At 38.2% G+C, this 11468-nt stretch overlaps 1 protein-coding gene across 2 annotated transcripts in view; it reads right to left on the bottom strand.

Moving 5' to 3' along the window:
• Positions 1-6658: 6658 nt before the first annotated feature.
• Positions 6659-11468, bottom strand: part of Ucp1 (uncoupling protein 1 (mitochondrial, proton carrier)) — a 29156-nt gene continuing 24346 nt past the window's right edge. For both annotated transcript variants that reach the window (XM_005386671.2, XM_005386670.2), the window contains 4 exons: positions 10805-11005; positions 10598-10699; positions 9701-9881; positions 6659-6935 (listed from right to left, as the gene is read on the bottom strand). In XM_005386671.2, the coding sequence (XP_005386728.1) occupies positions 6821-6935; positions 9701-9881; positions 10598-10699; positions 10805-11005 (599 nt within the window). In that variant the 3' untranslated portion in view covers positions 6659-6820. The remainder of the gene's footprint in view (positions 6936-9700; positions 9882-10597; positions 10700-10804; positions 11006-11468) is intronic.

Raw genomic sequence — 11468 nt, 5'->3', positions numbered from 1 at the left:
TCTGCAGTATTGTAGGAATTTAATAATTTCTTATAGGAGACTTTTCAACCTTGGGAATATCTTCACTTAGTTTTTAAAAAATATTTTCATGATTTATTGTCCAGCTAGAGCTTTATGATGTGTAGCAAAATTCTAATAAGCAGCAGATGTTAACCGTTGTTCTCTGTATTAAGATGTTGTCTAGTCTGTGGTAAGCAATTTAGTGTTTTAATTTTTGTACTAAAAATGCTTATCTTTGTATTTTGATCTTTCAACAACTGAGATCTTGAAACTCATTTAAACCTTTGTCAGTATATGTATTTAATTTAAAAAATGCTGGAGGTATGAAAAAATAACCTGTTAAGTCTTTTCCCCTTGTAGGGAGAGAAAAAAATCTAGTATTTCAAGAAAATGGCATTATAAAGTTTGTTTAGTAATGTTTTTTAAGTTCATTTCTGTACACTACAAATAATGTTCTGTTTTTGCTTAAAATAATCATTAACCATTTCAGACAATTCTATAACAAATTGATCCAAAAGCCACAACAAATTCTAAGACTTGATAGTCTGGAAAGGCAGACTGTCACCAACCATAAATTAGAATGTAGCGTGAGCTTTTTGATTTATATGTGATAGTGATATACAAGAAAAGAACAATATAATTGTTTCAGCCTTCCTACTTTCCCTTTCAACATGTGTGTTAGAATTTTATGTAGTCTTAAAATCCACATTTAGAAACTTACCTGTTTCTATAGGAAAATGCCAAGGTAGTGATAAAATATGATTTGGCATTGAAGTAGCAGGAAAAATGTTAGTGTTAGCATCAGAAAAAGTGAGATCAACGTGGAAATGAATTTTTGCGTGTGCCAGGTTTAAGAGATTGTGCCAGTGACAAGAACAATCTAAAAAAGACAATTGTTAACATTTACAGTTTAAACATGTTCTGAAAGACAATCTTCAAAGAAATGAGATATCTGTAAACCTTGACCAACCCCTTGTAAATAAATATGATATCGATAAAAAAAAAATCTGTCTTAAACTGGCACTCTTTACAGTTTAGAAAACAGAATCTTTTTCTTAAAAATGCTCCTCCTGATTTTTTTCTATTTTTAAGAGCTACTTGGATTTGTATGTACTTTTCTATGTCAATATATACGTACCCTTCACTCGAAATCGATGATATATCTGTTCTCCCCTTCGAGAACATTCAGTGAACTCAAATTTGATCTAAATGTGGCTCAAAGGGAAAGCATTACATGAGCATGAAAAGTGGATGCTCATTTCTAGACCAGAAAATGTGACACACTACCAAGGCACAGAGAAGAGGACATTTGGCTTGCAGGCAATAATGTTTATTATCCTTCTTGAAATAATGACTGGGGACCAGCAGCGAATTTCTCAGGATAAATGGTCTACCCTGCTTCTCTGTAAACATGTCTTGGGAGGCTTAATTTCCATTTTCATATTTATGAACATCTCACTAGCAATCTTTAAATGAAGTTTAGTAACCTGAAAGAAATCATGTCTTGTGTTTCTGTTTTGCCTGTCTTTAGCTTTTGATGAGAAAAATTAAAAATGTAGTGCAGGTAAGACCCAAGTACTACATGACTATTACGGAATGATTCGGTGTTTTTGTTAAAGCACTGAAAAATGTTGAAGCACTAGTGTTCCCTGGAGGAAAAACTGCCAGTTGACAGCTTAAAGAAAGTAACTTTTTGTCTACTTTGGATAAAAGCAATAGTGTGTAATGTGGTGTCATTTTGTTTGTGATGTCAAGTGAACAAATAAACATGTTGAAATTGTAAGCCTTTCTGTTCATGCTTTTGATACCTTCCTGTCGTCCCCATCCCTTAAGTCACTTATGCATATGTGTCTTGGTTACATTGCTCTCATTGCTGAGACAAAATACCTGACACCTAGAATTAAGGAAGGAAAGATTTATTTAGTTCACAGATTGTGGAAGTTTCGGTCCGTACTCCGCTGACTCCAAGGCAGAGTGGCACATGGCAGAGGGCAGCAGTTCATGGTGGCAGAAAACAGCAGAAGCAGCAAAAGCAAAAAGCGGGGAGGAGTGGAAGAGAGCAAGGCCCTTTCCCTCCCTTACATTGTATGCAGCTACCCGCCCCAGCGGGGAATAGCACTCATACCCAGAATCCCAGCACTGGACCACAAATCAATCATAAACTCTAGAAGCCCGCCCCATGACTGCATGAGGCTTTCGGGGGACATCCAGACACAAACCATGACAATGTGAAAGCGTTTTCTTATTCTATCATTTAGAGAAATCAGAATGTACAGAAGTTTTTCCTTTATTTTGGTGCATTTTTAACTCAAATGCTAATTAAGATATAATTGAATAAGACTGAAAATTTGCTTGCTTTTTTGAGAAGCCCCCACCTCCATCTCATACTACCCCATTAATACATATGGCGGGATCATTTGTACTTCATTGTACTGTTTTTTTCCCCTTTACATGTAGCTTGGATTTATTTTCATATAAAAAGCTTCCTTATTCTGGTTTTTACAACTGTATAGCATTCCAGTATGTGTGTGTATTTTATTTTGAAATAAAATGTATAGAACAGGTTGAATAAAGGTAAAGCAGGACTTATTAAAATTAGTACTAATTATAGCATTAATGCTAATTAAGTGCATATGGGAAATATAAAGAATGAAAATTAAACACAAAGTCTCCATTTCAAGGGGTTTGATGGAGAACAAATGTACTGTAATTACAGAAGGAACTATTAAAGAGCTTAAGTGCATAGAATAGAAAAAAAGAACAAACCGTTGTGTGAAAAAAACTAACACAAACTCAGGTAAGATTAAGAACAAAACAGAAGAGTACATAATAAATGATATCAAGAATTACATCACTACAGTCCTAGAAATACTGAATATAAGACTAATTCTACCACAATTTGAAACTTCAGATAAAATGCAAACATTTCTTTAAAATACTACCAAGGGACAATGCAGAGAAAAGGAAACAGGTCAGACCTCTAACCCTGGCTCCTGGGGAGGGGGACCTGTCTCCACATACATAAGTGCCCAAGTCCAATCCTAGTAAACTGAATAGCTTGAAGAGCTGTGCAACAGAGCCAAGGTAGCATCCCTGGAAAGTAGACGCTAACTAAAGGTATCTTCATACTAGCAACAGTGTCCACTCAAATCAACCCTGAATACTCAGCCCAAAAGGAAAAATGAGGGGACAAAGTGCCTCCCAAAGTTCCTAACTCCAAAGATGGCCCATGGGTCATAGATGAGGAAATTAAAAAACCAAATGCTTGGATTATACATAGTGATGAAACAGAACAGATCAATAAGGTGTTCAGTGAGCTCAGAGACAATAGAACCGAACAGATAATGGACTTAAAATGATCAGTGAGCTTAAGATACAAGTAAAAAGCTAAGTTAAACAAAGTCATACAAAACATGAATGGGCAGTTTCGCAAAGAAGAGTCCATGAAGAGGAATCAAATATTCAGGAGATAAAAATTCCATCGAATGTATGGGCAGCTGAAGTGACTAGTGTGAGGACAGTGTCAGAGCCAGCAGATAGAGGTAATGCAGTTGATAACATACTTAAAAATGAGAGCATGGAAAAGAGATCCAACAGCAGCTAAGTGATACAATGAAGACTGTTCTGGTTTGGGATTTTGCAAGGGGAACTATATAATACAGGACACATATTTTATAAGATTATAATAGTCACCCAAAGAATCACATACAAAAAGAGAGTGCAGGAAATCCATCCACATATTAAAGACCAAAGAATAGCTGAGGGCCTGGATCCCACAGTAATGTCCTGCATGAGTCTAGCTGAAGACCTAAGTGCTCATAATAATGCCTCCCATGAGTCCAACAGGAGGCCTAGAGCCCATGACAATGTCTCATGCAGGCCTATTTCACAGATTTGTGCTGGGAAGGGCCAAAAATAAGTGTTGGAAGCTAGGAGACCTGAAAGAGGGTTCTGAAGTCAAGCCATGAAGGGTCCTGCTATTAAGCACACTACTGAGGTAGGATAGAATAAAAGCAGGTGGAAAAGATGAAGGAAAACATAACCTAAAAATTATACTTTTAAGAAAAACTTTAAGCACCAGGCCTGATGGTGCACACCTGTAATCCCAGCACTTGGGAGGCTGAGGCAGGAGGATTGCTGCAAGTTTGAGGCCAGCCTGGGTTACATAGTGAGTTAAAGGCCAGCCTGAATTATATAGTAAGACCTTGCCTCAAAGAAAGGAGGGAAGGAAGGAAGGAAGGAAGGAAGGAAGAAGAAAGAAAAAGAAAAGAAAAAGGAAAGAAAGAAAAAAAGAAATAGAAAAAGAAAGAAGAAAGAAAGAAAGAAAGAAAGAGAGAATAGAAAAAGAAAAAGAAACAGACAGATTTCACTTTCAGGACACAAAAGTCACCCAAGGTTGTGATGTCTTTCTCCCTTCCAGGAAACTCACTCTGCAAAAAATTCCTAAGCACGTTGAAGGCAAAATAAGCTTGAAATTGGGCTCTGGGCCCCTTCTTTTCACCTGTGTGAATTATGCTTCCTCCCACATGGGAAGCAGCACTGTGATGGGCAGCACATTTTAGCCCTCAAGCATGTAAATGGTTGCATCCTGACCTCGTCCACCCCGTGAGGCACTTGGCAGACAGTAGGAGTACATATCCTAGATCACCATCTTAAGGATTCTCCAAAGACCACAGAAATCCCAACCCTGGACCATAGTGTGGCTCCCTCTTGAGGGCCCACAACCTATTCTGAGTGTATACTTCTTTCTTCCTTCATAATGAACTGTTCTAACACCTCTCACTGACCTAGCCTATGATGCCTGTAAGTCAGTGAACCCACACCTATCCTATGGGTGGAGTGAGTTGGGGTCTCGTTGCCTCTTTCGGAGATATCCTTGGACACTATCTGGTGACAATGTCACTGTATGTACTGATCCTTTACAGTGGTATTTCCCCTGAGGCTTGAGAGGACTGAGCTATTGGTTATTGGTCATTGCCAGTTATTGGTCATTGCCATGTCCAAGACTGTGTTGTTTTCCCTGATCTTCTATTTGTTTGTTTTTTGAGACAGAGTCTTGTTATTTAGCTCACACTTGCCTTACTCTCTAGGTAATGCAAGTTTGTCTCAGATTTCTGGAGATCCTCCTACCTCAGCCTCCCATGAGCTGGGTTTACAGGCATGTGCCACCAGCCTGCCTTACCCTGCACTTCTAGTGTACCAGATGCAGATGGAAAAAGCTGGCTCTTTTGGCCAGTAGACCATAATAAAAGAGAGGAGCTGATATGACAATATGAAATCATGCCAGCAAGTACTAACGCAAAAAAATATAATGGACAATGGGGCCACATAATGGGAGACATTGTACATGTAACTCATGGAACAGAGCTATGATTGGTTCCCAGTGTGCAGTGTGGAGGAAGTGGAACCTTTAAGAGGCGGGGCCTAAGGGGAGGGAGTTAAGTCCCATGGGTTCCCCTCTCCTGAATGAGTTGGGGATCCAATGAGTTCATTTCCTGGAGAATGGGTTGTTATAAAAAGCAAAAGCCTGGCCCCTCCCCAGCCTCTTGCTTCCTGTCGCGCCACATGGTCTCTCCTGCATGCACTCCCTCCACTGTGATACCAACCAGAGCTGAACAGAAGCTGGCACCATGCACCTGAACTCTTTTCTTTATAGAGCACCCAGCTTCAAGTATAGTATTTTGTAATAGCAACACAGAACAAACTATGATACCAAGCATCAAGTCAAGAAGAAAAGCCATAGCAATAAATATAACATAGCACCGATTACAGCACACAGGATGATGCTTGACTTCCCACAGGCTTCCTGTTCCTTCTGCTCCCTGTCCTTGTTTTGTCTTAAAACAAGGCTGGGCTTTGTGGAGAAAAAAAAAAAAAAAGAAAAGAAAAGAAAAGAAAAAGAAAAGAAAAAGTACAAGACTTTTCATCTCTGACACACTCTTTATGGATCTCTTCAGCATTGAGTTTATAGTTGTGAAAATGCTCACTACTCACACCAATGATCAATGTGGCTTTGCCTGAAAGATGCCATGAAAATTCATTTTCATCTCAGCAGCAATCTCAGACTCTTCTTCTTCCGAAAGGGGTCTTCTAGCCCTGAAGTTTTGATTTTAGGGTAGACACCAGGACTCTAACACTAACAATGCCCAAATGGCAGAATTCCTCAGATGGGAAGTTCTTATAGATGCCACAAATTGTGGCCTGTAAAAAGCCAGTCTGTGCTAGTAACAGTCAGAGTCAGTCTGTGCCTGTTAGTTCTTAAGACCTCTGCTTGCCACTGGACAGTTTCGTATTCAGGGTAACCCCCCTCTTACATCCAGGTGTAGATCCCCAAAAACAAACTTCAAAAGGTATTAGCGATGCTTTATTGAATACATTAACTGACAGCTGTGGTTAATAAATAAAAGGAAACTGATATTTTCTTTGATAACTTCATTTTAAAGTATTTATAAATGTAAAATGCACTCCACTCAGTTTTCCCTTGCTAACATGTTAAAGTTCTTTGTATTCACTCATACAATTCCATACCTAAAGTGATCAATCAAACGCAGTTACTGTAGGCATTACATTTGCCATATTGTACACTCAATATTATGTTTTTCTCTCCTTATGGCCCTGAGAATAAAATATTGAAAAATAATATTTGTTTTCCTTTTAAAAAAAAAAAAAAACAGAAAGAAAGTTCCAAACTTTCTACCTTACCAGAATTTATCTTTTTAGGATGCTATGAAGTGAAAAGGAATGTTTTGGGTTTTGTTTTTATTAATGCTCCATCAGAGGAGATTCCCCGATGTGTGCCATTTCCTTTCCTGGAAGCTGATTATGTGGCATAGTCCACGGGCTGCCTTGACTTCATCAACTCACGCTTCAGCTGCTCAAAGCACACAAACATAATAACGTTCCAGGAGGCGAGTCGCAGGAAGGAAGGTACAAATCTGGAAAAATGTGTGTCACCATTCTATCAGTTAGTTTGAAATTTTTAGAGCTATTAAAATACAGGCAATTCATATTTCCTATTTTGCTACTCTTCTGTAATAAAGATGATTAAGAGCATCTATCCCGCATCTGTCCTCTGGCAAAACTAGTTTCCTCTAGGTGTTCTGTACTGCTTCAATATAGCAAAACCTCAACAATTCTATCTATGTAAATTCCTAAGTAATTCACTGCCATCAAACCAAAGCATAGTATGCAGTAGCTCTTTCTTTTTTGTTTTTCTTTGCTTGGTAAACAGGAAAAAGGAAGCTATTAAAGGAGAAAGCCAGTGAAGAAAGTGGAGAAGGACTGAATAAGAGGACCACTCCAGAGTCAGGAAGTCAGGACTATCTCCATCTCAGCAACACTTGTTCTTCAAGAGGCCATCCAGGTTTAAATAGATTTTGTTTGTTTGCTTGTTTATAGTTTTGGGGGGTTATTTTTAAGAATTCTGTGTAGACCAATTAATTTCTGAATGCCTGTTTGTAGCAATGAGATATTCCCAAAGACAAGGATGTCAACAGTCATATTTGCTTTGCATCTATTCTTAAAAGAAATCTCCTCTATAGATAGCATTTCCCACAGGACTTTTTTTTCACCCCAGGTCTCTTGATATATTTACCAGGTGCATAGAGTTTTTATTGTGGATGTACTATTTTATCTATTTAAAAGTGTGTAATTTTAAGATGCATCACATGTATAATTGTGTGCAATTGACACATTCATCCAGTTCCACACCCTTGTGTCACCTCTAACTCTGCACCCAACATATGTCCATCAACAGATGAATAATAAAGAAAATGTGGTATGTACACACAATAGAGTTCTACTGATCCATAAAGAAGAATAAATTTGAGTCATTTGTAGAAAAACGGATGCACTGGAGCCCATATGTTAAGTGAAATGAATTAGACACACAAGCACAGATATCAAATGATTGATAGGAGAGTTTGGGTTTCTCTTATATGAGAAACCCAAAGTATAAATAATTTGAAGAATAAAATAGAAGATATGGAACTATGAAATACAGAGATAGATCCTTGACAAATGGGAAAGGGAATTAGAGTTGGAGAGAGGGAGGAGAGGGAGGGAAGAGGAAGTGAAAAAGAATTAACATGTGGTATTCACCTATACCAGATCCTCATGATGAATGTAACCATTATGCACAGCAAACACGCACTAACAAGCATTAAAAAAACCCTCTATACTCATTAAGTACTAACTTCCCATGTCCACCCCTCTCCAGCTGCAGTAACTGCTATTCTATTTTCTGTCCCTATGCATCAAACTATGTTAGGTACCTCATTTAAATGGAATCTGGTGGTGTTTGTCTTTCTGTGTATGGCTTATTTTACTTAGCCATGGAATGTTTGCAGTGTTAATCCATATTCTAGCATGCCTTTCCTAGGAGGTTTTTACATTTTGAAAAGAATAAAATTGTTGTTAAGTGGTTAATGATTAATAACTAGTATAACCATTTTAAGTTAATTTTACAATGTATGTTATTTGTATTAATGCATCATAAGTGCAGGTAATCTTGAATATTTTGAATAATGGGCATGGAACTTATTTTATAAAATTTGAGGCACAGTCTTTTATTTTTATTTTTTTTTGTTTTTGGTTTTTCTCCAGTACCGGGAACCGAACTCACGACCTTGCGCTTGCCAGGCAGGCGCTTTTGCCGTTGAGCTAAATCCCCAGCCCCGAGGCACAGTCTTAATTATTTTACCACTAATGTAGTCTTTATGAGGCATGCTCATAAGTTAGATCACACTATATTTTCTTAGAGAGATAGTTTCCAATATAATATAATATTATATTCTGAAAAATATAATCTATGTAATCTACTGCCCAATAGTAGTTTCTAGGTAAGTCTAATAATTGCCCAAAGCACATAATTTTCATTTTTTTTGTATGTGGTACCAGGAATTGAACCCAGGCCCTTTACCCTGAGCTATATCTCCAGCCCTTTTAATTTTCTAAAATTGTAATTAATTGATTAATTAATTAAGGCAGGGTCCAGCTATGTAGTTTAGGCTGGCTTTGAACTCATTATGTAGTCCAGGCTGGCCTCGAACTCATAGCTATCCTCCTGCCTTAGTCTCCTGAATGCTGGCTTTACAGGCATATGCCACCATATCCAGGACTATTTTTGTAAATTTTGAGACAAGGTCACTGATTCAGTAAGTTACCTAGGCTGTGCTCCGCTTTTCAGTTCTGTGCAGCTTCTGAGAGTGCTGGGGTTACAGGATGTGCTCTGATACCCAGCTGATTTTTACATTTCTAGGTCAGTAGCAGTGTCTTTTCTCTATCTTTGCTTTAATAAAATTTGAAAAATTGAGTCTACCGTGTTAAAATAATGAAAATCAAATTTCGTTTACTCATAGTCCTCTATTATGCTTTTCTACTAGTTTATAGATCTCCTTCCTGGACAAGAGCATAATGATTAGAATATGGTCCATGTTTCCCATAGGCTGGAGCCAATGGCAAGGTACTGATTTGGAATATGCTTCTGGGCAAAGCTGGAAAACTTTTACTATCACAGCTTTTTATTTTCTGGCTCAGTGGAACTGATGAATTGGAAAAATCCATGGCAAGGACAAGTTGATATTAAGTCTACTGCATACACCAAGGCTCGTAAGCTCCGTGCTAATAGTTTAGATGCGACAGAGTCTCAAGTAAAAAGCATTCTGCACATGCCATTACAGAGAAGAAGATCATATCCTACCCTTTGAAAAAGGCCGTTGGTCCTTCCTTGTTGAGCATTGTCAGTGCACAGCTGGGCACACTTATGTACTGTCCTGGTGGAGAATTAATAAATCTGGTTTTCACCACATCCACCGGAGAGGACAGAAGCGTTGTGCAAAACCCAGCGATAAGAGCCGACAGTAAATGGCAGGGGACGTCATCTAAAAGAGATCAATGAAACAGGTCAACACAGACTTCTGAGTGGCTTGTTTTTAGTTACCATTGAGATCCTTGACAGCATGAGATCAAGATGGATGTCTTAGAAATAAATAAAATATAGTAAGTGAGGTTATATTTGCACTAGAAGATAGTCGATAGTGCATGGCATGACAGATTTACAAATATGTTAGGAAGGCAACAGACTTTTCTCTATGCACTGGGGCCTGGCACAGTGCCTGATTTATGGGCACCTAATACTTTTTAGTTGCATGAAAGTCACTGTCAAAGGAGAATTTCAACGTGTCTAGAAGCTGTTGTTAGAATATCTTTAGGAAGGTATTCTTGGGCAGGTGAAATCACTGATGAGCTCCTCAGATAGCTACCTCTTTTGAATACAGTACAGGATAGTCTCACTGCCTGAATTCTACTAAGGCTGTGTTTCTAACAACAGTTCGTATTTTAGTATTAAATGAGGGTAATATTGATATTAAAAATGCAGCTGCGTTTTTCTGTTGCAGCAAAGCTACAACAAAAACATGTGTTGCAGTACAATTTTTAAATTTGAGTTATGGGAGTTTTTCTGCTTCTCAAACAGTTATATGTAGTGTTCAAAATTGCTTAATGTTTTTAAAAAGAGATGACTATTTGAAATGAAGGGAAGCCCCAAGATGAAATAGTAGAGGAGTAGACGCGGTAATTAGAGACAGTAGGAAGGTACCTGCTAGTATCTTGTTTCTCACAAGAGCGCCCTTCATCAGGTCATACGTTACTAGCTCTGTGCAGTTGATGATGATATTTCTCAATAGATTGGGAGTAGTCCCTGGAGAAAAAAAATTAAAAGACCATGTTTAGTAACTCTAGCTTGTGAAAAGGGAGTCGCTGGTTAGGTGTATTTTAGTGATTATAAAATCCACCTGTGAGTTACCTTTCCAAAGACTTTTCAAGCTTTCTGTTGTTGCTATAATTCTGTAAGCATTGTAAGTCCCCGTGTAGCGAGGTTTGAGGCCATGTAGATGGCTCTGTGCCTGGAGTCGGACTTTCACGACCTCTGTGGGCTGCCCGATGAATACTGCCACTCCTCCAGTGGTTAAGCCAGCTGCGATCCTACTTCCCAAACTAGGTGTTGCTATCCAGAGAAGAAAAAAATTATTAAAAAAGGACCCCCAAAGCATCCATGTATCTTATTAATTTGTAGTGCTTACTATTTTTATATTCATATAGCTTTTATATTTCCCTAATCTTTGTTCACATGCTGATTATGTACTAAAGCTGTATCAAACTGTAGTTGGGCTAGAAGACTGTGGTTGTCTGATTTTTTTTCAATTAAGACTTTTAAGGGAAAAGAAAATGCTGTCTATTTCAACAGTGGCCTAGTCCTTTCTGGACTTAGCTTAGTCCTTTCTTGTGTTTAACTGTGTTTTTCAGTACTTCAGAACCTTGAGGGAGTAATAGTCACTATGATGTTTGGGTTTCCTCTGATCAATGAAAATATTTATCATTAGACTTAGTGGCCTTAAGAAAAGCCCAATGAAAAAAGTTGCCTCAGGGGCTGGGGATTTAGCTCAGCAGCAAAGTGCCTGCCTGGCAAG

The sequence above is a fragment of the Chinchilla lanigera genome, unplaced genomic scaffold (assembly GCF_000276665.1).
Source record: "Chinchilla lanigera isolate Chin_1 unplaced genomic scaffold, ChiLan1.0 scaffold00027, whole genome shotgun sequence".
Lineage (NCBI taxonomy): Eukaryota > Metazoa > Chordata > Mammalia > Rodentia > Chinchillidae > Chinchilla > Chinchilla lanigera.
The sequence above is the reverse complement of the archived record's forward strand: the minus strand, read 5'-3'. Positions and strand labels throughout refer to the sequence as shown.